Source organism: Ceratotherium simum, chromosome 1, assembly GCF_057802395.1.
Source record: "Ceratotherium simum simum isolate JZ-2026a chromosome 1, ASM5780239v1, whole genome shotgun sequence".
NCBI lineage: Eukaryota > Metazoa > Chordata > Mammalia > Perissodactyla > Rhinocerotidae > Ceratotherium > Ceratotherium simum.
This window is the reverse complement of record NC_141900.1, coordinates 98,037,011-98,061,110: the sequence shown is the minus strand read 5'-3', so window position 1 is coordinate 98,061,110 and position 24,100 is coordinate 98,037,011. Positions and strand designations below refer to the sequence as shown.

Here is a 24,100-nt window from a genome sequence, read left to right as displayed (position 1 = left end):
ATACTACTATAATTTCAAAATAGTGATGAACAGAAAGGATGTTGTAAGAAATTGGCATCAACTGTTGTATAATAGAAATATCTGTGATTTTTATGGGTGATAAAGACACCTACAATTCCTCTAATACTACTAATTTTTACTACTGTGATTTGCTGCCTATGTGCATAACTGAAGTACGTGGGGAATTTCAGTTACAAGTTAGTGAACATAAAGATGTAAGTTATCCCATCCAAGGTTATGGACTCTGGATTCTGTCCATGGATATTGGGACAAGAGTCCCTGTTTTAGACAGTACTGTCTCTGAACTTGGTTTGTTCCTTCCATCCAAGAGCTATCCATAGGAGATTACGAGCGTGAAGCAGCAACCACGGAGAGGATGGAAGCATAATTTCACCTTGGGGTTGTGTCCCAAAGGGGACCAGTTAGGAAGTGCCAGCACCATCCTGGGGCATTCTGCCAAAGTCCTATATTTCTAGACATTGGAAATGGGCTAGTTAATATTATGATTTCATTGAGGGCTAAACTGTAACCAATGAGTGGGGTTGGACATTTGTAAAACCTAGGCTTTCCTCAGGGAATCCCATAAATTACTTGGGATGGAAAGCCTGAAAAAAGGCAGGAGAAAAATGTATATGTGTGTGTGTGTGATTTAAACAAAAAATGATATACTCTAACTCTTATATTATAGTCTACTTTTTTATAATGTCACAATATATCACGCATAATTTTCTGTCAACAGTTATAAAATATTATTAATGGCTGCATAGTATTCTACTATAAGCATATACCATAACTTATTTAATTAATCCCCATGTTTGAACATGTGGGTTGTGTACAGTCTTTCATGATTATGTAAATAGTGCTGACGAGTGCTGTAGATCAAATTTTTGTCCACATTCTATTTTTATTTCCTTAGAATATTTCTAAAAATGGAATAGCTGTGTCACAATTTAGTAACAATAACAACAGCAATGCATATTTTAAAGATCTTTTGATCAGTGCTGTCAGATTGTCCTCCAGAAAGGTTGTTCCCTTTCATACCAGAACTGGAATCTTTGACCTTGGCTCAGAAGATGGCAAAGAGACTGAGAGAATGCCTCTAACTGGTAAGAAATAAAAGGATCCTGTACAAGAGGCAGGAAGGAAGCAAGCCAGCGTTGTGCTATGATATTCTACTTTTTTCAGGTGCAGGAAATACCATTAAGACAGAATGTGGGAGAGGACTGAGTCTTTAAGACTTGGAACCCCTTGTACTGACTTGACTTAAATCATTTGGACAAATCCAGCCTTATACAGCTGTGCTAAGGGGATCAAGGGGAAGGTTTATATTCATGTCTTGGACCAGAGTAATAGTGGGAGCTGTGGAATCACAGAGCACCCTGAGGGGAGAGCAATTGCAGGTGGGAAATGTGAGCAGAGCTGGCCACTTGGCCCATTGTCTCCTGACCTGGAGATTCCCCATCAATGATTTCTCTCCTCAAACAATAGGGGTTTGGGTGGCACTGCTGTAGTAATAGAGTTTGTTTCTTCTTCTTTTTTACCATCTTTCTATTTTCTTTCCTTCACAGCTAAACAATATATTCCAGGAGGGCAGAAACCATTTGATAATTCTTTTGTATAACTAACAATTGTAGATATGGGAAAAAATACTTCCTAGTTCTCTCCACTGTCAAAAGAAGGTATCAGATCTTGCCACTAATTATACTGGACAATTAAAATCTAGGCAGACCTACAACTGACTATTCTCTCTTCTCTCTCATGGTTTTATAGATGTAAATTTGGTTTCTTTCTTTTTTTTTAAGGCTTTTTAAAAAAAATTTTTATTTTTATTATTTATTTATTTATTTAGTGAGGAAGATTGGCCCTGAGCTAACATCTGTGCCCATCTTCCTCTATTTTGTATATGGGACACCGCCACAGCATGGCTTGATGAGTGGTGTGTATGTCGCACCTGGGATCCGAACCTGTGAACCCAGGGCAGCTGAAGTGGAGCGTGGGAACCTAACCACTAAGCCACTGGGTGGGCCTCTGGTTTCTTTCTTTGTTTCTTTTTTTTTTTTTGTGAGGAAGATCAGCCCTGAGCTAACATCCATGCCAATCCCCTTCTTTTTGCTGAGGAAGACTGGCCCTGGGCTAAAATCCGTGCCAATCTTCCTCCACTTTATATGGGACAGTGCCACAGCATGGCTTGACAAGCGGTGCATCCGGGCACGCCAGGGATACAAACTGGGGCCCCCAGCAGCAGAGCGTGCGCACTTAACCTCTAGCCATGGGGCCGGCCCTTGGTTTATTTCTTTACGCACAAAGACCAAAGATCAGTTCTCTCTCATAATCCTATCTCCCAGATCTGCAATTAGATTATTAGCATCTTCTCCAATATCTCTTCTCTGAGATTCCACAGAATGTAGTCCTTATCACCCCAAAGGGTGTCTCCCCATTCATAAGCTAAAGGTTAAAAAGTTGCATCCATAGGACTTGGTCTCTCTCCCTGTTACATGCCCACACCAGGGACCCCTGGCCCACTGCTCTGCTCCCTGTCCAACCGCAGGAGGGACATAAAAGCACGTGGGGAGCAAACAGACCCTGGATTAGCCTTTGCTTCTGTTCAGTGGCACTAACTGGGTCTGCTCTCTCACAATCTGCGTTTTCTGGGTACTGCGTAGAAAAAGTCTCCTTGCCCTTTCCATGGGACTTTTCTGGACTCTACTTCTTGCCTGCTGTAACTATAATGCCCACGTGACCCTTGCCACTTCCATCTCTCTTTCTCATACCTCTTACCCAGGAGGCCCTTGGTACCTACCTGACCCGTCCCCATTAGCCAGAGAGCAAAAATCCCCTTTCTTGACTACTTTGTGACATCCATGCTCTCATTTGTCAGAGAAGACCAAGGCTCAGAAAAGTTAAATTGGATTTAAAACTATGACTTCTAGCCAGCCCCCGGTCCTGACATTTTTATTTCACTCTAGGTGGGATTAAATTACCTTCATTCAACTCCAACAACCCCAGTCAGGCCTGGAGTTAGATTATCTGCACCATTCCCACACTCATCCCCGAATTTCCAGGGAGCGCCGAGCACAGGGAAGTCTAATGCACGATCCACTTGCAAAGACTTCGCGATCTGTTTGGGTGGACACGACAGCGCACAGGAAGCGCAGAGCAGCAAGCAGTCACGCTCCCGCTGTGTCCCAGATGCAGCCCCAGGAAGAAAACAAGTGTTTGCGGAATTTGGCGGCCAAGGCCTTTCACCCAGGCGTTATTCTCACCGCTACCCCACTTTCTCTCTGGGCATCCCCAACCCTGACCCTCAAAATCAATCACCCAGAACCGAAGGGTGGGCCCGGGGTTCTTTACCCGGCTCCTGAGACCCGAGGCGGGCATTCTCCGGGTCTCCGCAGCCCCCAGGCGCGAGCCCAGCGGGGACCCGGCCGGGAGCCCCCGCGTGGAGCTGGGGGAGAGCAGGTGGAGGGGAGCGGCGGCGAGGCCCCGCCGACAGCCCGGCACCCGGGGGAGCGCCGCGCGGTGCGCGGGGAGCGCGGCGGCGGGATCGGGGGCAGGGGCGGGGAGGCGCCGGGCGCAGCCAATCCCCGGGCCGCCCCCTCCCCGGCCGCGAGCCGAGCCGGGGCGGGGGAGCCAGGCGGCGGCGGCGGCGGCGACGGAGGCTGCCGTGGGGAGGGATGGAGAGGGGAGGGGGGAGCGGAGCCGAGCGGAGACAGCCGCGGCGCTGCAGAGCGGCTGGGGCGGCGGCGCGGCTCCCGGTGCTCCCCCCGGCGCCCGCCCCGCGGCGCTGAGGGCCCGGCCCTGAAGGCCCCGGAGCCATGGGCTGCATCGGCTCCCGGACCGTGGGTGGGTACCACGGCGGGCGGGGGCAGGCGGGGGCGGGCTCGGCCGGGTCCGGTCCTCCGGCCCCCTCCCCCACCGCTCTCCGCGCCCCTCTGGGGACCTCTCTCGGCGCCCGCCCTGCCCGGCCTCACTCCTTCACTTTCCTTCCTTGGCTTCGCGGTCCTTCCATTCCTCTCTCCTCCCTGCTCTCTTTTCGCTCCTCCAGGGCTTGCATCCCTATGGCTCTTTTCGTTATCTCCCTCTCCCTCCAGCTTCCTTCCATCACCCTCCCGCAGGCGCGGTCCCTCTCTCCATCATCTATCCATCAACCTCCTCTTTCTCCTCCGTCGCTCTCCCCTACTCTCCAGTCTCCTCACCCTCCGCTTCCAGGCCAATCGCCTCACTCTGCCTTCCCCAGCGCCTCCTCGCCCCCCTCCATTTCTGGAGCAGCCCCCCTTCTAAGAACCCCCAGCCTCAGTCTCAGTCCCGAGTCTCTTTCGCACGCACCCCCACCCCCCCGCCTCCATCTGGCTTGGGTGCTTTGCCCCCATCTCTTTCCCTCTCCGTTGCCTTTTTCTGTCATTCCTGCCTCCCCCGATTTGCTTTGTTCACGTGCATTTTCCCTCCGGGGCGGGGGCGGGAAGAGCCTCGGGGAGGGGAATGGGTTCCACGCCCGGAGGGAATGCGGCCGGGCTGAGCTGGGGTGGAGGGGAAGAGCCAGTGGACGCGGGGAGGAGGCAGGGGTTTCGAGGGACCGAGAAGGGTCGGGAGCCCGCTCCCAGGAGGGTGGAGCCGGCCCAGGGAAGGAACCCGGGGACCTGACTGCACCTGTCTGCGGGGGCTGGCGGGGTGGGGCTGGCTCATTATTTACCTTTGACTGTGGAAGGGCGAACAGGCGCCTCCTAATTCGTCTCCTCCCTTCAGCCTTGCCTTGCAACCGCCCCCTTACCCCCACCCCATGCACCCACTCCACTCTCACAGCTCAACAAATTAATCCAGCCCTCCCCCAAACCCCCAATTTTTCCTATTCCAACTCCCAATTTGTCCCGCCCACACGCCCCAGTGACCGCAGGCTGAGAGAATAATTCGTATTATTGTTACAAACAAACTCACTCTCCGGAAGCCTGATTTCTCTGAGACCCGATTTATTTCCATGGATACCTCCCTCCTTCTCTGCTTTCACCTCTTCTCCGGGTTGTCTCCCTACCCCTCCCTGCCCCCCAAGGCTCTGACTCAGCTCTCCCTCCACTACAAGGGCCACCTCCCCCCTCCCCTCTCTCCCTCTCTGCCCTCATCTTTCCTCTCCTCAGAGATTGTTCTCTGGCTGCCCCATTCCCGCTCTCTATGCCCAGATGTCCATCTTTCCTCTACCTGCCCAGCCACAGCCTCTGGTCTGACCCATCTCACCACTCCCCTGTAGCCCCAAGGGAGAGCAGGCCCACTTTGGAGGGGTCTTACCTCCCTCAGACCTGTTAACCACAATCCCCTCTTTTTGCACTAGCTATGCTATTGCATGCTGAATGCCTCCTTAAGACCCCATTCAGTTCTCTCCTCAAGAATGGACCTCTAACCGTAAATTCAGAATCATAAAACTTCATTTGTAGAAAGGATCTGATGGTTCAGCAGCCATCTGATGCTTGAATCCCTCTACAACTACCCAGCCGCTACAACCCAACTACTTCCCCAAGCCTCCCATAGACACACCCTGCGCTCATGCCAGCAATCACCCTTCACAACCAGCTCTGGCCTCACCTTCACAATTAACCATCCTCCTTGACCCTCTAGTTTCCCAGTCAGCCCTCAAACCTTGTCCACCCCCTCCCATTGTCTTTTGTCTTCTCTTTGACTTGAATTCCTATGCTCTTAGTTCCTATTTTAAAAAGTCCCCTGCGGTCCTCCTGCTGTTCCCCTCCACTCCTCTTTAATCCATCACTTGTCTCCCAACAGTCAGGTGAAATGACTCCATCTCACTCTGCTTTCTCTGCTCTCACTGCTTCTGGGTAAACACACCCAACTCCTGCCTCTATCCCCACCAAATATCCTTCTTGTCAGACAATTCCACCAACTCCTGTGGAGGGTCCAGTGGGGTAGATGCGTTCCTTCCACCTCACACATAATAAAGCCCGCACATAGAGAAGCTCATCCCTCGAGATGTTCTGCCCTGGTGTGTAATAACACAGTAGAAGAAAAGCACAGCTCCCACATACTTCCATATAGAAACCATCCCAGATTCCTCAGGACAGAATGGAGAACTGTTTTCCTGCGAAAACCAACCCCTGACCCCACCATTCAAATAACAATAAATAAGGCCATATAATGCTTTTTCTGAGTGTGCTATTCTTGGTTGAGCTCAGACTGAATATTTTGGCTCAGCATAATGATTTCTCCTACCAAATATTTGGGGAGAGTAGGGATGTAAAAGGAAATGAGCAATCAGAGGAAGGAGTGGTAGCTGGAGGGAAGGGAGGGGTCTGGAGGGGTCGCCCCAGTGTGTGGCCCCAACATTCTGAGACCTAGGAGGGGCCTTTCAGGTGGAGTGTTGGGAGGTGAAGGTAGAGCAACTAACCCTGTGGCCACTTCAGGGAATGAGGTGATTGCAGTGGATTGGAAGGGCCTGAAGGATGTCGATCAAATCAACATGGACAGCACCAGCTCGCTGCATGGGAGCAGCCTCCACCAGCCATCCACGGAGGTGAGGCCCCCTGCTCAGCTGCCCCCTCACCAAAGGACCTCTAAAAGACCCCAGGAACTGTCATAAACAAAGCCTCCTCACTGCCTGATCCTTGAATTATCTTCCTAAATTCCAAGACAACATTCCAAACACTCCTTCAGAGTGACACTTTTACAGAACATTTCTCCTACTTCCCTCAAAATACAAACCAAATGTTCCACACTCAGATCCTAATTCCCTATGTTAATCTCAGGAAAGCCCTCCCTACTTCACACAATTCTGGAAGTCCCTCTGAGGAAGGGGGGGTTGTTTGCATTCCTGGAAGTGCCTGGGATACCCACTCCTTTTCCTCTCGCCTCACAGCAAACCCGAACTGATTTCTCCTGGGACGGCATCAACGTGAGTGCAGCTGCCTCCAGACCTCCCTAGTACACCCGAACTCCTCTTCCTTATATTCTCCCTTAGACTGTCTACAGAACACAGTGCTTCCTGACTCCAACAGGCACTGTGAGACCTCAGATTCTCTGCCTGCCCCCTAAACTTTCAAGGGCGGTTGGGGGATATGCCTCCTTGGGACTCCTGGGTATAATGGTTTTCTTACCACCTGCCCTAGCTCTGATCCTTCCTTATAGAAACCATGAACCCTCCTCCACATATAAAGCACCCCATACCCTCTTATTCCTTTGCCCCTCCTCCCACATTCCCTATCCCAGCTCTCCATGGAGGACACCACTTCCATTCTTCCGAAGCTTAAGCGAAACTCTAACGCCTATGGCATTGGAGCCCTGGCCAAGTCATCATTCTCAGGTGAGACTCCCGACCTGGGAACGTATCCAGGCAGGAGAATGCTTAGAGGCTCCTGGTCTCCATCTCCCTGCTCCTTCAGGCCTGAAGATGACCCTCATCCCTCTAGCCCTGACCTATTTTCCATTTCTGTCAAGCCTTTCCCATCCTCCAGTCTGCCTCTCATATACAGAGTCCTAGGGGATGCCTGCCCACTGATGGGATGGAGTCCCATGGGACTGGGGTGTGGATAATGGGGAGGATCTGGAATGGGTATTGTGTGATATTCTGGAGGATGTGGGGAATGTCTGGCCCCTCAGGGATTTCGAGAAGCATGAAGGACCATGTGACAAAGCCCACAGCCATGGGGCAAGGCCGGGTGGCCCACATGATTGAGTGGCAAGGCTGGGGGAAGGCACCAGCCATTCAGCCACAACACAGCCATGAGGCCGTGCGCAGGGATACCGATGCCTACTCCGACCTCAGCGATGGCGAGAAGGAAGCACGTTTCCTAGCAGGTACTTGTTCCCTGGACCCTCAAGAGACATTTTGGGAATGGCCAAAGACTGATCCTCCCTCCTGATCCCCTATGGCAAGATTGGCTCTAACCATATGATGACCATAAGACTTAATTTCCCAATCAGCTCTAATTTCAAGTACTTTGACTTGTTATTTCTGATAAATGCCCTCTAACTTATTTTTATTATCATCTCAGAAACCGAGGGAATGACATGGGATTGTGGGTCTACATGTCCCAGATGCCCTCTCTCCTACATGGTGGGACTATCCAACCCTGGACCCCCTGGGTATAGGAAAGAAAGGCAGGGGCCTTGGACTCTGAAAGGCTCTGCTTCTACTTCTGTTTCTTGAGGAAAAAGAAAAGAAGGCCTTGGGGATCTTTTCTAGCCTTTGCCCACCAGCACATGGCAGTCATGGATTCACTTACTGGGCTCATTACTTGTGACAACCTCTGGAAGGTCAAGGGACCTGGGTGAGGACAGGGTGGTACAGAGAAGAGGGTCCATTCCAGGAAAATAGTATAGGTACAAGACAGGCATATAGTGAACCTACAATGGTGGCTGGGCCCTTGTGCTGGGTCTCAATAGGATATCTAGGAAGAATGATGGATCTGGGAGAGAAGGGAGGTATCTTTGTGTTGGCGGTGGAAGAAATATCAGTGGGGAGAGGAGACAAACATGCAGGGAGTAGGAGGGTAGTATAGGGCAGCTAGCAATGTAGGCTTCAACTTACTCATGGCTTGGATTAGGAGGAGGACCCCCAAGTCTACCCATTCTCACTGTTCTATCCTCCCTCCCTTCTTCCAATCCCTTGAACTTTCAACTTGATACCACTGTGGACCTACAATCCCATGGTGCTCCCTTGGGGATTCTTTGTTGATCTTGAGCCATTCCATCTAGATTCGTCTGTCCTTGACTACCACTGCCATTCCTAAAAACTTCCAAAGATAAACTTCTGGAAGTCCTTAATCTCAATCCCTTAGGATATCTCACCAGAAGACCCCCAACTCTTTCCCCTAGGAATCCTAAGTCTGACCTTCTGGGAAGTCCCCCACGATTTTGCCTTGTTTCGGGGCATATACAAAGGCTGTGCTGTCCAATACAGTAGCCACTGGCCACATGTGGCTATTGAGAACTTGAAATGTGGCTAGTCCGAATGGAGATGTGCTGTAAGTGTAAAATATCAACTGGATTTCAAAGACTTCCTATGAATAAAAGAATGTAAAATATCTCATTAATAATTTTATATGGATTATATGTTGAAGTGATAATCTTTTCTATATATTGAGTTAAATAAGATATATTATTAAAATTAATTTCACCTATTTCTTTTTAATTTTCTTTAATATAGCTACTATAAAACTTAAAATTGCATAAGTGGCTTGCCTTATATTTCTATTGAACAGCGCTGCACTGATGTCCCCCTACCCCATGCATGTGTCTAAGGGTTCCCGGAGGTTTCTTATACTAACTACATTTCTTCTCCCAGGCGTCATGGAACAGTTTGCCATCTCTGAGGCCACACTCATGGCCTGGTCTTCCATGGATGGTGAGGACGTGAGTGTCAATTCCACTCAGGAGCCATTGGGCTGCAACTACAGTGACAACTACCAGGAGTTGATGGAGAGTCAGGGTGAGGGATGGTTCTAGAATCCAACCCCATGTAGGCTAACTCCATTCATCTCTATTCTTCCAAGACTTGCTGTTCATCTCAGCTTTCCTACTCTCCTCCCTCCTCCATGTCTTACCCTCAATTCTCTGTGCTTTTGTCACTGACTTTGATATTCTGTGACCCCACTGACCTGACCTCCATGATTCTCTTTCCAGATGCCCTCGCTCAAGCTCCCATGGATGGATGGCCTCACTCCTATGTGTCCCAGGGCATGTACTGTCTAGGGTCATCAGATGCCTGGGAAGCAAGCGACCAGTCCCTCATTGCCTCTCCGGCTACAGGATCCTATCTTGGCCCTGCGTTTGATGACTCACAGCCTAGTTTGCATGATATGGGGCCTTCCCAACTTGCTTCGGGATACTCTGCTCAGGAGCCTCCACCTTTGCTGGGGGGAGACACTGACTGGGCTCCAGGGGGGGGTGGGGTGGACCTGGCAAGGGGTCCTGCTGAGGAGGAGAAGAGGCCATTGGCCCCCGAGGAGGAAGAGGACGCGGGGTGCCGGGACCTGGAGTCACTTTCCCCACGAGAAGACCCTGAGATGTCTACTGCTCTCAGCCGGAAAGTGTCTGATGTCACATCCTCAGGTGTGCAGTCCTTTGATGAGGAGGAGGGCGAGGCCAACAACTAGCTTCCTCTCACTCCACGCCCTGCCTTCCACTCCCACTTGAGGGGCATGGCTGCAACAATACCCTCCCTTCCCCCAGCAGTACAGCTGAAACCTGGGCAGAAGACCACGAGGAACCCAGAAGCTGCCAGTCCTCGCCGGGAAAATAGAGGGCCAGGATGGGATTTTATCCTGGCTTACACTGTAGAAACCACAGGTCCAGGGACTGAGCGGCTAGATGGCTGTGAACTTTGCTCGGCTGCCAGCTGCTGGGTGTGTGATGATGAAGCTCCAGTGTGTATCCTGAGGACAGGCGTGCAGAGTGGCCTGTGGCCATCAACTGGATCTCAGTTCTTCACTCCCTGATTTCGTCTTCCAGGAGCCTGACTGTGGCTGTCTGAAGGCCTCCTTTCTCTACGTTACTCTTGCTTTTCCTGACTCTTTGTTTTCTCTGGCTGTGGCCCCAGCTTATCCCTACTATGAGGAATAGACCTCAGGGGCTGTTGGACGTGGCTCGATAGCACAGGGGAAGCAACAGAAAGGCCATGTCTCCTTAGAGGTGGAGTGCCTGCCTCAGTGGGTGACTTGGCTTCTGAGACCAGGAGTTACAGAGGAGGTGGGCATGGCAGCTGGGATGCACAGGGGCACAAACATGATTCTTTATATCACGGCCTGCCCGGAGACCACAGAGTCACTGATGAGACCAAAACAAACATGGCCACTTGTTCTGGGACCTTGAATCTCCTGTGACTGAAAGGAGAATCCTAAGGATCTGGGAAAGGACCCAGCGGGGCTGGCTGCTCCAGCTCTGGCTTCCCTTTTCTGCCTTCTTCCATCCCCTGCTCTGGGAGCCCTGGCCCTGAGGGGGCGACACAGAATGCAGGTGTCCTGGCCAGGTGGGGAAGCATGAGGGCTGTGTCTCCCTCCATCCACCCCCTAATTCTCTGGAGCTGTTTACACTTTTCTCTTTGCCTTTTCTACGTTTTTATAACTTCTTGGGGACTCAGGGTTGAGTGGGATGGAGGGAGGAGTTCGGTGCTGTCAGGCCCCGGCCGGGGTGGGTTGTTTGCTGAGGTGCAGTGTGGGCACGCGGCTCCCTTGGCCCCTTTGTCAGCTCCTCCCAGGACTCCAGGAGGGTGTCCTCCTCCCTTCGCAGGCCCCCTGCGGAGGAAAAGAGGAGGATCAGAGTATTCTTCCTTCCAGGATGGGTTTACAGTGAGGCGTAAGCCCCTGAAACTGCTTGCCCTCCCACACCCAGTTTGCATTCTGGTGGGGACTTCTGTGCAGCACGTGAAGCCCCAACACTTCTGTAAGAGATCCTGACGGCAGGGGACTGGGGTAGAGGGAAGAGGCAGCAGCTGTGGAGCTGGCCAGCACACTGCCCCTCCCCGCTGCAGTGGTCCCCCATTCCCTAGCCTTTGACCTAGGGAGAACCTGGGTTGGAGAAAGAAGCTAAGAGGTTCATTGTCCTACCTCCCCTCCTTCCTCTTGACCGTCTGTCTCCAGCTCCGAGGCCTTGTGTCCTACCTAAACTCTGTCAGGGGTCCTATGACTTTACCCTCTGCCGGGAAGGGAGCACTATCGCCCTCTTCCAGACCCTGGCCACAAATTACCCCCAACCCCTAGGCCCAGACTTCTATTTCTTTGGAATGAGGAGGTTCAGAGTTGGAGTGTTTCTGTCCATCTATGACCCTGCCCCGCCTTGAGTCCACACTTTCATATACATGTGCTCCTGAAATGCAACCGAGGCTGGGGTCCCATGTCTTCCAGGGGAGGGGGAGAATGCTATCCCAGGATTGGTTCTTGGAGGAAACAGGAGTAGATGTGGTGAGCAAAGGTGGGTGAAGAGTCACTTATCTAATCTGAAGCTGTCTGAACAGAAGATACCTCCTGTGTTTAATCATATGACTCGGGAGGCACCGGGACCTCATGTCTAGGAGCTCTGGGAAGTGGCCTACTGTGCACTGGCTGGCTGCTGGCTCAGGCCCTAGACTCCTGCCGCAGGTCCCTGGGGTTTTGCATGCTCACGGTTCCCTCCTCCCACAGGGTCCCTGTTTCCTCGCCTTGTGCCACCTGCTCTCTCAATGCATCATCTTTTCTCCTTGGTCTCATCCCCTTCATGCCCCATATTCTGCCCCCAGACTGCAGTAGACATCCACTCCAGTGACTGAGTTCATACATTACACTTCCTTTTGCTCAGGGCCCTGTGGAGTTAGGAAAAGTAGACTAAAGCAGCGTTCTCGCCTCCCTCCCTTCCCTGAGGAAGCCAACCCGTCCCTGCTGAAAGGTGGCTAAAACCGTGACGGAATCTAGCAGGGTTCATACATGAGTGAGGGCTCAGTATCCTCGGTGCTGGCACATTGCCACAGACCAGAGGTAGGGTGGGTCTGCATTTTGCAAGGAGCTCCCCTTCCGCTCTGAAGAGGGAGAAGACCCAAGGAGCTGGCCTGGGACCCTCTTAGGACTCCTCTGGAGGGAGGACCTGCCTCTCTGGTGCTGGGGGCAAGGTGCATGGGGTTTGCTTACAGCCTATTTTAGGGGGAGGGGAGGGGCATGTGCAGGAAGAGGCTGTTGGGGGGTGGGGGAGGCTTGCTTTTCCTTTGGGGGTAAAGGCTGTGTGGCACGTTTTACAACAGTCCCAGAACAGGGCTGTTTTTATATTATTGTGAATGAAACTGCTCTTGCTAAATGATTTTCTTTTGGTGGGGGGTGCACTTTCATTTTCAATTCACTTTATTAAAGGAAAATGCAAATCTTCCGTCCCTCCCCTCCACTGCCCCACCTCCCCCCCACCTTCCTGTCTTTGTGTTAAGGAGGGGATCTTGGTGAATGAGTTTATTGCCTTCTCCGTGCCCCCACCTGTACATCCCATACTCCGTCTTCCAGGTCTGGGGAATATCCACTGTTATGGCCAGTCTTAGCATGTTTTCTTAATGTGACATTCCCACCCCAGGCCCAAGAGAGATTCTATGACATATATTACAGAAAGAATTATATATAAATATCTGTGTGTAAATATTATAGATTATATACACGTGGGCACGGGCTCCCTCCCCGGGCTGCAGCCTCTCTCTTTTGGCCTGGGGAGGGGGAAGGGATGTATGTTGGAGAGGGCTACAGGCTGTGTTCAATGGCACTAAACAGAATGTGGTGGCACCTTTGACTATGAGTGTCTTATTTGGGGGTGATGGAGACTGGGATCAGGGGAGGGGAAGGAGGATAATGTCGGAGAGGGGACACAACTGCAGAACTGAAGAAGGCATGACAGGAGGAAGGGAGAAAGGCCTTGGGTGTGGAAGCAAGGGTTTCTGGATGCTCAGAGCACCTGGGACCACTTTATAGGAAAGGCAAGCTAATGGCAGGCTCCCTGTTGCTGATTTGGGGAGGATAAGGATCTGACTTCTCAAGTGTGGGAAGCATCAGAGAGGCCTGCCATCTTGACATTGAACACATTGACAGGAACATAGAGAACTCGTCTAAGAAGGGCTGGTGTCTGAGTGGCCCAGTGGCCTGGCTGCCCTGAGCCTTGGTTCTTGGCAGGAAAAGCCCCAGCCAGAGCAGCTCAAGGGCAGAGCTGACCTGGAGGCAGGACAGATCAATGACTACAGTGGGGAGTGGCACGTATTTTCTAGGGAGTGACCTGGAAACTAGAGGGTGAGGAAGCTGTGATGTGAGATAGAATGGGTTTCTGCTGGAGGGAGTTAGATAAAACCACTGGGGTGACATGAGTGTTTAACAACAAGGCACCTGCTCCTTCCACATGCAGCCTTCCACAAAGAAACCTTTTCTCTTCCAGGCTGCTCCCCTTGACAGTCTCCTTATCCACATTTCCCTGCTTAAATTGGGACAAAGGAAGGGGATATGGGATTGGCATTTCACTGTCCTAGTAATGGCCCCTGCCTGGGGACAGAAGTGGGAGCCAGGATGGAGTCTGGAGGCAAATTTCAGGGAGTGGATGTGGGCAAGTGGGAGGACGAGAGGAGGGGCTGTGGACAGTTTGTGAGTGTCTTCTGGGGCCGTCGGTCCACGAGGCCATGAGGTGGTCCCATCTCCTCCTCCACAGGGCCACAGTCTTTCTGGGCCTCCCTTCAGCCACACCCTGTGGAAACTAATGGACAGGTGGGCAAGGCAAGGAAGGCACCGGGATGAGAACTCTGGGGCATCACGGGGGAATGAGGGGAGGCAGAGAGAGGCAGGGTATTCCCCACCCACAATCCGGGAAAACTCAGGAAGCCCCACAGAGTATCAGGGGCCCTTCACTGGGGTTAGAACCACCTGCCTGTCTGGGGATGGGGGGACGTGGCCTAAATAATTGACCAAGGCTACTCTTTGCCCAAATTCTGACGCCTCCTCTAAGACTATCACTATCACATTTAAAATTCCCAGGAGGCACCAGGATATTGTTAGGATCGCTCCAACTTTAGGACATACCCCCTCCCACACAAGTCTGTCCTCCAGTGAGAGTCTCTTGATTGATAGTCTTCATGAGGAGGTCCGGGAGGTGTCAAAGGATCAGTTCATCCTCGTCCTCCTCATCCGTGGACCGCAGACTGGGGCCCTGCAAGATGTCAGCCAGCTCCTCTTCCAGCCCTGGACTCTCCACCAGCTCCAGCTCCTCTAGCTCGCTGTCCGCCGTGGCTGGAGCCAGGGAGAGGGGGGACACTGGGGAGGGGCGTGGCACGGGGGTCTCTGGGGAGGCAGGAGCCACATCCTCTGCCCCAATGGCCCCAGTTCCATCCTCAGGCAGACTCCAGGCCTCTGCAGGAGGGGGCGGGCCCCCGGGATTTTTCCGAATTGAAGTTGTATTCCTGAAGCTGGCAAGCGGAGGGCGGAGCTGCACCCCAGACTTGGTGTGCCCCTCAATGGCCTTCTGCAGCTGGGGAGTAGAGGGAAAGGGAAAGAGGGTATGGGATTGAGAAGAGAAAGAAGATGGGCAGTGTGAGACCCAGCTACAGAGCGGTGAATCTCAACGCCCCTGCCAGGTCCTCTTTTGGCCCTTCCTAGTGACCTTCAGGCCTCCTTCAGACACATCCCATCTCTTCCCTCTTCCCACGGCCCTCTCCAGAGTACATCCCCATGACACCCTGACTTGTGCCCAGAACCCCTACCCCAAACCCACGCCATCCATGGCGGACCACGGGGCCACATGTGGGCTGGAGAGCTATGTCCCCTTCAGGACTGTGGCCATCATAGACTTTGCAGTCCTCTCCACCTCCTCCTTGTTGCACCTGCCCCCCTCCAATCTCTTCGTGAGAAATAGAGGGAAATCTGGGAGACTTCCCAGATACTAAAACCATCCCCTCTCCACCCCTACCCCCTTGTCCTGTGCCCACCCCTCCCTCCTGCTGCTCAAATGGGACACATCCTATTACCTCCTCCAGGGCCAGCACACCCCTGAGCTTCCCCATACTGGTCACATAAGCAAGGTGCAGGCCGAGGAGCGAGAACAGTGTGTGAGTCTGCACGGAAAGAGCGGGAGGTCAGCACAGGTCCGGCCCCACACCTCCCCTGTCCTCCCAGCCACCCTGAGCGGTCAGCAAGGACTTGCCTTGTGCAGCGACGTCTGCTCCACCAGCTGGAAGGGGGACTGGTCAATACAGCAGCAGTCAAAGCAGACGGGCTGGCTCAGCTGCTCCCGCTCCCAGGCCTCAATCTGTCAGGATAGGAGGGCAGGCACCCCGTGTCAGGGTACCCCCTTCAACCTCAGATCTGTGGCTTTGACCCCAACAGTCCTCCCAGCCCCAGCACAGAACCCTGAAATATGCAGTGAACTATCACAGACCTTCCAAATATCTAGACCTCCTCCCTTCTTCCCAGGGGACAGCTTCCTCCCCTCCCCTCCCTCTTCAGGCCCCAAGTCAACCTTCCCCTTCTGGTGCTTAGTACATGGCTCCTTCTTGTCCCCCAACTCTTCCACCCCTGGCATCCCAAACACTTGTTATTTCCACCCATCTTTGCAGTCTTATTTTCCACTGCTCCAGCGAAACCAGACTGCTTTTGGTTCCTCAGACGTACCTCCCTCTTCTGCGTTATTGGTTCTCACCACCTGCATTTCCCTTACCTGCCCCACGCTGCCCCCATACTGTCTTCCTGGCGCCATGCCTCTTTTTCAGTTCCCATAGTCCTTTGCCAGCCTCTCTTCAGAATTGGCATGGTGTTGGCATTTGTCTCACCTCTGCCCCCTGGACGTCAACTCCTTGAGAGTGTTACATGGTAGCAGTTGCTGCGTGTGGTGAAGAAGCGAGCACACATGCCTTTTACATGGTAGATCCCGGCAAATATTTGCTGGATTTGAAGGGCTGTACTGGATCACATGGCACTGAGTTGACTTGAGTAAAACCATCATTTGTGTTTGTTTTGTTTTGTCTATGACAGAAGCATTAAGGCACAAAGGCCAACTCTCTTCTTGATTTTAGATCCGCACGCCAAAATCCCTAAGATTCCAAATAAGCCCGTGTAGCTCTGGCTTTCATATATGAATCTAAAATTTTCTGAAATCTCTTTTCAGCCAGTGCCCTCTGAAATCTGTATTACTTGATTTATTTTTCTATTTGTCCAAATCTACACCTCTCAAGCTTCAGAGAGCATCCCCAAAGGCCATCAGCCCCTAGTTCTCATGTCACGTTTAGTCCACAGTGGTATGCTCTCCATCTGTTCCTTCCTGACTTTTCTGGACTGCAATCATACCTCCTCTAAACTCTGTATGTGTTTTTTTTTTTTTTTTTCTTTATTTATTTTTCCCCTAAAGCCCCAGGCAATAGTTGTATGTCATAGTTGCACATTCTTCTAGTTGCTGTATGTGGGACGCGGCCTCAGCATGGCCGGAGAAGCAGTGCGTCTGTGCGCGCCCGGGATCCGAACCCGGGCCGCCTGCATCGGAGCGCACGCACTTAACCGCTAAGCCACGGGGCCGGCCGTATATGTGTTTAAATATGTGTGTACATCTAAACTTCCCTGACTAAAGGTTCACACAGGGTTTGGCCAGCTCTCACAGCACAGGACGGATGACCACTTAACAGGTATGTTATAGAGATGATTTATTTATAGGACTGAGAGCTGGACCCTTGCTCACCCTGGTTTGGTTGGTCCTGTCCTCCTGGACCTTTTTATGATCATTTCTTGCCTTCTCTAGTCGCATTTTGCCTTTCCTTGAGGAACAACAACAATAACAGCCATTTCCAGCACGCATGTACCAAGCACTTACTTCCTCTGTGCCAAGCACTATTCGATTTGCTTTGCATGTCTTCACTCATTTAATCCTCTCCAACCACCCTATTATCCCCAGTTTACAGATGAGGAGACAGAGGCACAGAGTGTGCAAGTAGTTTGCCCAAGATTACACAGAGGTGGAGCTGAACTTCTTGTCTTGACTGCTGACCGTGTTCCAGGACCCTCCAGCTTCCTGTCTGAGAGGAGGGAGATGTCTGCTTTCGGGTCTGGTGTGTTCCACTACTTGAAAAGCTCAGCCCCAGGTCAAAACCGGAGCTCAACCTGTGTGTGTACTCCTAACAGAGCAGCAGAATTAAACAAGCCCTAGCAAGGACTTCTGGTGACCTATAACTGAATTCTTTCACTATCCCCATAGGTATCATCTTGATATTGTCAAGCGTGTCATTTTGATCTAATCTGAAAACCATGTTCAAAATGTCCTGAATTTTTACTCCTTTTGGATCTTATCCCTCCAAAACATCTCAACGGGTCACATGGGAATTGGTAGCTGCCTAATGTCTTCCTTGGGAAAGACATAAGCTAAAAATGTATGATTTATCTTCTTTCCTGGTTGCACTTTATTTCCAAGGGTCATTAAATGGCCTTACTGATCAACTAGCTGGCTTTCTCTCTTTGGTGTATTCAAGAAAAAGGTATTATTATTGGTTTTGACACCCCAGCAAGGCATTCCTTGATTGCAGTTAGGACCCATCTGATTCCTGCTTATGGGCAGAAGCAAGTTTTCCTTTTTCCTCTGTGCTCACCCACTTGATTTTCCCACAAGTCACTTATCAGAAGTGTGTGTGTTTTGAGGGGTGGCTGGGGGAAAGAGGGAAGACTTCCTTTCTCTCTCATCACTCCCCACCCGCTCCTCCAACCCTGGGGTACTTTTAATTTTCAGTGCATATTTATTCTGGATATCCAATAAGATGTTCATTTTAAAATAATATCCACCATGGGTTTTTGTCAGATACATATGTTTAAAGCTCTGCCTTTTCAGCCTCTGTGGGGAGGCTGCCTTCTCCTTCACTGAATGGAATGGTTGCCGATGGATTTTGTTGTTGTTGTTTCCCCACAACTGATCAGTTTTGCTCAGCTGCCTGCTCGCAGTCACCGCTCAACATTCTGTTCACTCCTCACAACTAAGCCCATTCAGTGTGCTTGATTTTCTCTCACCTGGACTTGATAACTACCTCTTTCTGGAAACAGGCATTTGTCCTAAGGAGGAACCACTGTCAATATTTGCCTTCAGCGTGGAGCTCTTCTCAGCCTCTCTTCCTGGCATTTTCCAGTTGTCCACTATCTCAAGGCCTAATCAGTCAGCATAGTAACCTCCACCAGGCGCTGATTTCCCCGTTTTAGTTTCGATGCTGTTCTTCCACACTGGTACGCATAAGTGCTGGCCACCTGGTGCCATTTTACTGCAGGTAATGCTCCTCCTTCCTGCACCAGCCTCTGTCTGGTCCAGAATGTCCCTAATGTCTAAAAGATCTAAGGCTCGTCTTAGCACCATGGTCCCATCTACCCATGGAGGCTCAAAGCTTTCCTCTTGTGAAATGACGATGGTCCCTCTGAGAACACCAGCACGTTTCCCCCACCTCTGAGTGATGTGCCCATCACTCTCTCCATAGTCATACCTCATTTCCAATCTCTCAAAATGCTTTCCCACCTAGACTCGCAGCTTATTCTTAAAACAACACAATGAAGAAGGTAGAAAAAAATGAGCAATATCTTCATTTGACAGAACAATCCACCCCAGTTGCTGTTTTCCTTACTTACCTCTTCAGGTGACATGTTATCCACTAAATCCGTGGAATCCTAGAGAATAAAGACATAGGTCCAAGTTCTTTCTCTTTTCTTCCCACTGCAGCTATAGTGCAATTAGCCATTAGCCATCCCTCCCTGGCCAGGGCCACAGATGCCTCCTTTCCAACTCATCATCCCTTCCATATGATGAAACTTCTCCTTGATGAGACTTCCTCCCTCCTGATTTAAGGACCACGGGTTTCTCACTCCTCAAAGACAAGCTCCCTTTCCCCAGCCTCCCCTGCCCCCCCCAACACATGTCTTCTCACCTGGGTTGTTTTCTTCTTTGTGGGGCGAGCTCTGCCCAGCAAACAGTGCAGCAGAGACCGAAAGATGGAGGGTCTTTGACCTGAAAGGATTGGCAAGTGGATGGAAATGGAAACAAAGCAATATCTGTCCTGGGGGGAAATGGCCAGGGGCTCCCAAGTGGTCTTGGACACTTTGCTACACAAGGACCCTACTTCTTAGGTGCCTCACCTCCATGGACACCCTCTCTTCTACCCTCCTGAATCAGCCCTTGCCTACACTCCTTGGGACAATAATATGGAGACTCAATGAATAGGAACCCCCTCCCACCATCCGCTGACCTCACTCCTCCTCATAGTAGTAGCCCTTAGGTTGAGGAGAGCCCAGAGATAATCCACAAGGCATGAGTGAGGGTGCATGATAGGAGAATCTTCACCTGCAGGCTCTGGTGCTTCTGGCTGCTGTTTGTGGCTGGGCAGGGGCCCATTGGGCTCTTCGGGGGGCAGTGGAGCAGTAGGAAAGGGGTGAGGAGGAGTCAGAGGAGGCAGCTGTAAGGAATAGTAAAAATTCTCAGTCCTGGAGAAGAGGCTGCCTAATGCTTCCCTGCCTTTACTAGCTGGTGTCCTGGGAAATCCATCTAATTCGATTCTTCCTCCCCAGTTCAGAATTCCTGTATCTTTTTGAATTCTCATTGGTACCATCATCTACAACTTTTATCTCCTTCAGTCCCTGGACCCAGGGGCAGTGGTCTCTTTGACTTTCTCAATGATCAGCATCTCCCCTCCCTCTTCCTACTCTCTCTTTGCCCCATCTATCTGGCTCTTCCGGCCCTTCCCAGCCCGGTCACCTCGGGCTTCCCAGAGAGGTCTTCTTCTTCATCCTCATCCACAAAGGCAAAGGACTCAGGTCGGCCCTGGGATGAGAGGCCACGGCGCCCATCCCCAGCCTGCCGCGTCTTCCCATCGTAAGGCAGCTCCGACAGCTTCCTTGCCATGTCCTGGGCTGCCCACAACCTCCGCTCAGGACACAGGTGGCGCTGCAGGAGGGACTGCAGTTCTGACCGCTCCACAGAGCCCAGCAGGATCATTGAATCTGGGGGAGAGCCAAGCTCAGCCTGTGGGTCTGCTCAATCCCCACCCCTCTGCTCCGCTCAGGAGGATGGAGTCAGGGACAGAAGCCCAGCGCCCTCATTTCTTTTTTCAGCTTTTACCCTCTCTTCCTAAAAACTGGCTTCAAAAATCTTCCAGGGTTGACCTTACTCAATCCCTTTTATTTCACCCATTTAGCACTTAGAAACTCAATTCATAGTACACTAATTGGTGCTAACGTGACTTATTTTGATGCAGCTGTCATACAGCCTGTTTGCAAATAGGTGAACTTAGTATTAAAATAGGCTAATCAACCCTATCCTCCCAAAATGAAAATTAAAAGCCATTTCAATAGTCTGAGATTTGAATATACTTTGAAAGAAGTCTACGAGGATACTTGATGTTTAATCACTTAAAGAATCTGGGTCCTTCTAGGATATAAATAAAATGCCTACTTTTCCTGAGAAGGTCTCTTATATGTTTTATATGTTCATCAAAATTCTGCTACTATAGTGAACATTTTCTTAAGTTTTTTCTTTTCTTTTTTGGTGAGGAAGATCGGCCCTGAGCTAACATCTGCCAATCCTCCTCTTTTTGCTGAGGAAGACTGGCCGTGGGCTAACATCCATGCCCATCTTCCTCCACTTTATATGGGATGCCGCCACAGCATAGCTTGCCAAGCAGTGCATCTGTGTGCGCCTGGGATCCAAACCGGCGAAGCCCTGGCCGCCGCAGCGGAGCACGAGCGCTTAACCGCGTGCGCCACCTGCCCGGCCTCTAAAGTTTTAAGGCCATAACATTGTGGCACTGTTACTGAGATAAATCTTACTGCTAGGGCTTAGTCATTATTATGAAAACCCTGCACCTCATTGGTTCTAGCCCTGTTCCACTGAAGAGCCACTGCTTTAGAGGCCATTTAGAAGGTATTTGGGCTTTGGGAAAATATTAGAACTAATCTAACTTGAGCAATTTGGACTCTGATTATCTGAAATCAGAAGTAACAATTTTAATCGTTCCAAATGGCCCTACATGCTTCTTCTCTATTACACCAATTCACATGCAAGTATTTGTATTTATTTAATATCTGGTAAATACCTATGAGGAGACAGTCTGAGGGAGATAGAAGTTATAGCCTCTACCCTCAAGGAATACCCAATTTAGTGAGAAAGAAAAGACATGAATATATATAAACCACAATAAGAAATAATACAAAGCAGGATTAAGTGCCAAAGGCGGGCAGAGAGATGATGAAGGAAGTGAAATGTGAAATCAATGCTTACTAAAACCATTCCCTCCTTCATAGAACTTCCATCTCCTCCTGAAGTTGGGCATTAAAGAACAGGTATGATTGTGCTGCATAGCAGAGAGAACCATATAAGGGGCTGTAAGATTTAGAGCCGAGTCTCATTATTTGCGGATTCCCTATTTTTGAATCCACCTACTGGCTAAAATATATCTGTAACCCTGAATCAATACTACTCTCGGTGCTTTCGCCGCCCTTCACAGACATGCGCAGAGCAGCAAAAAATTTGATTCGCCCCATGCATGCGTTCTCAGCTGAAGCTGAACAAGACGGATGCTCTGCCTTCTTGTTTCAGCTCTGATATTATAAACAAGTGTTCTTTTTGTGGTCCATTTAATGCCATGTTTTTTAAATTTTTGTGTTTTGTGTTGGTGATTTTGCTATTTAAGATTGCCCCCCAAACAAGAAGGCTGTGATGTGCCTTATGGAGAAAATACGTGTCCTAGGTAAGCTCCGCTCAGGCAGGAGCTATAGTGCTGTTAGCCATGAGTTCACTGTTAATGAATCAACAATATATATTAAATAAGGTGCCTTTAAAGAGAAATACACATAAAACAAGTTACGCATTGATTAGTTGAAGAAAATATTGTGACCAGAGGAACTTAACCATGTATTTTTCTTAGGAGCAATGGTTCAGTATAGTATCCTTAATTCAGTGTTCGCGGTGACTTTATAGAACATAACTACAATGAATAATTAGAATTGACTGCCTTTCTTTAATTGGTTTTTAACTGTCTTCTTGTGCTTGTGTTATAGCTGTATCTTCCCTTCCTCAAGGATGATCACGTTCCCTAAGGAGCACAGGCTGGGTCTTCTGTAGCAGACTGGATAGCCCCTAAAGACAAACCCACACCACAGTGCCTCCTCCACCTCTATGGAACCCTTGTTCAGGTCACTAGCTCAGCAGTCTGCTTGCTTCCTTCCCACTAACCTTTTGAATCAACCAGTGGTAAAGTCTTGACTGTGGTGGTCTGGAGCAGAGTTTGCAACTCCCCATACGTGCAAGAAGCTGAAACGAACTTCACATCGCGTACCATGATGTCCTCAACAAAGATTGTAAATTTGCTATAGAGGGAGAAAGCATGATGGGTTAGTCCCACCATGTATGCCTGTCCCTTTGCTGACACTTCCCTTTCCCCCATGAGGTTTGTCATGCATTTGATCACTCCCAATATTTATTAAGTACATGGGAATATAAAAATAAATAAAAAGCAGTGCTTCCAAACATTGACCCTAACCTCAATCTCAATCTCAGAACTTCCAACCTCCACCCCATCCAATCTGAACTAATTCCAGCTGATGCCCCTGACCTGAGCTGGTTCCAACCAAGGTCAGGCAAGTAGGGTAGCTTCTTGACCTGGATGATGCTGTCATAGAGGGAGGGCTGCAAGCTCTGAGCCACCATGTTGGCCAAGATAACAGCCACCATCATGGGTAGGATGTGAGCAATCTGACCCGTTAATTCAAAGCAAATCACAGCTGTAGAGACTGTGTGGGACACTGCACCAGTCAGCGCTGCTGCTCCTAGAATGAGACACAGGAATGTACTGGTGGGTGAGGGCTTGGCATGGAGGGCACATGGGGATGTAATGGGAGTGACATTGAATGGGGAACCATGACCCTGATCAGTGCCAACACTCCTGAGATAACCATTCGTCAAAAGTAGGGGCTAGAATGCTGAACTGCTAGAAAATCATCACTTTGATCTCATTCTATGACCTTGGCAACTCACAAAATCTGTGTGTGCCAAAATTTTCATTTATAAAACAAAGATAGTGATGTCCTATCTGTTCCTTGCTTTTGCAAGTGTGGATCTTTTTTTTTTTTTTTTGAGGAAGATCAGCCCTAAGCTAACATCCAGTGCCAATCCTCCTCTTTTTTGCTGAGGAAGACTGGCCCTGGGCTAACATCCATGCCCATCTTCCTCTGCTTTATATGGAACACCGCCACAGCATCGCTTGATAAGCGGTGCGTCGGTGCGTGCCCGGGATCCGAACCTGCGGACCCCGGGCTGCTGAAGCACAGCACGCGCACTTAACCACTGCACCACCAGGCTGGCCCCTGGATCATTCTTAACTGAGCATTTGGAAACCCAGTTATGGCATTTTACTTTGGACCTCAGGTTTTGGTGCCAATAATTTATGAGTGAATAGTGTGAGAACCCAAGAATCATGCTGTGGACTTGCAGCAATGAAACCTGCATCAGATCCTGATTCTATTTCTCAACTGTGTGAGTTGAACTTAATTCTTCCGGAATCCCATGCTCTCTTCTGTAAGGTGAAAGGGGTCATTAAATGAGTTCTAAGGCCCCTGCAGATCTAAAACATTATGATTCTACAAGCTCTTTGAAGATAGAATTCTATCTTACTTATTTTTGGTTA

The 24,100-nt window shown here is 50.2% G+C and overlaps 2 protein-coding genes across 2 annotated transcripts in view; one reads left to right on the top strand and one right to left on the bottom strand.

The window, feature by feature from the left end:
- The first annotated feature begins 3,699 nt into the window (after positions 1–3,699).
- FAM131B (family with sequence similarity 131 member B) lies at positions 3,700–12,599 on the top strand. Its single transcript, XM_004430661.3, has 7 exons — positions 3,700–3,843; positions 6,402–6,511; positions 6,854–6,889; positions 7,204–7,297; positions 7,594–7,791; positions 9,281–9,424; positions 9,619–12,599. Exons 1-7 carry the CDS (start codon positions 3,816–3,818, stop codon positions 10,089–10,091), a joined length of 1,083 nt encoding a protein of 360 aa, XP_004430718.1. The 5' UTR covers positions 3,700–3,815; the 3' UTR covers positions 10,092–12,599.
- A 1,876-nt stretch (positions 12,600–14,475) lies between these two features.
- Positions 14,476–24,100, bottom strand: part of CLCN1 (chloride voltage-gated channel 1) — a 29,206-nt gene continuing 19,581 nt past the window's right edge. Inside the window, exons 15-23 of the mRNA XM_004430663.3 lie at positions 23,030–23,243; positions 22,651–22,784; positions 20,176–20,420; positions 19,765–19,876; positions 19,352–19,431; positions 19,056–19,094; positions 15,616–15,720; positions 15,440–15,526; positions 14,476–14,943 (exon numbers count right to left, since the gene is read on the bottom strand). Of these exons, the coding sequence (XP_004430720.1) occupies positions 14,572–14,943; positions 15,440–15,526; positions 15,616–15,720; positions 19,056–19,094; positions 19,352–19,431; positions 19,765–19,876; positions 20,176–20,420; positions 22,651–22,784; positions 23,030–23,243 (1,388 nt within the window). The 3' untranslated portion in view covers positions 14,476–14,571. The remainder of the gene's footprint in view (positions 14,944–15,439; positions 15,527–15,615; positions 15,721–19,055; positions 19,095–19,351; positions 19,432–19,764; positions 19,877–20,175; positions 20,421–22,650; positions 22,785–23,029; positions 23,244–24,100) is intronic.

Coding starts and splice junctions, on each gene's coding strand:
- FAM131B (XM_004430661.3), top strand. CDS start 3,816: ATGGGCTGCATCGGCTCCCGGACCGTGG. Junction 7,298..7,593: donor GGCCAAGTCATCATTCTCAG/GTGAGACTCCCG, acceptor CTGGCCCCTCAG/GGATTTCGAGAAGCATGAAG. Junction 9,425..9,618: donor GGAGTTGATGGAGAGTCAGG/GTGAGGGATGGT, acceptor TTCTCTTTCCAG/ATGCCCTCGCTCAAGCTCCC.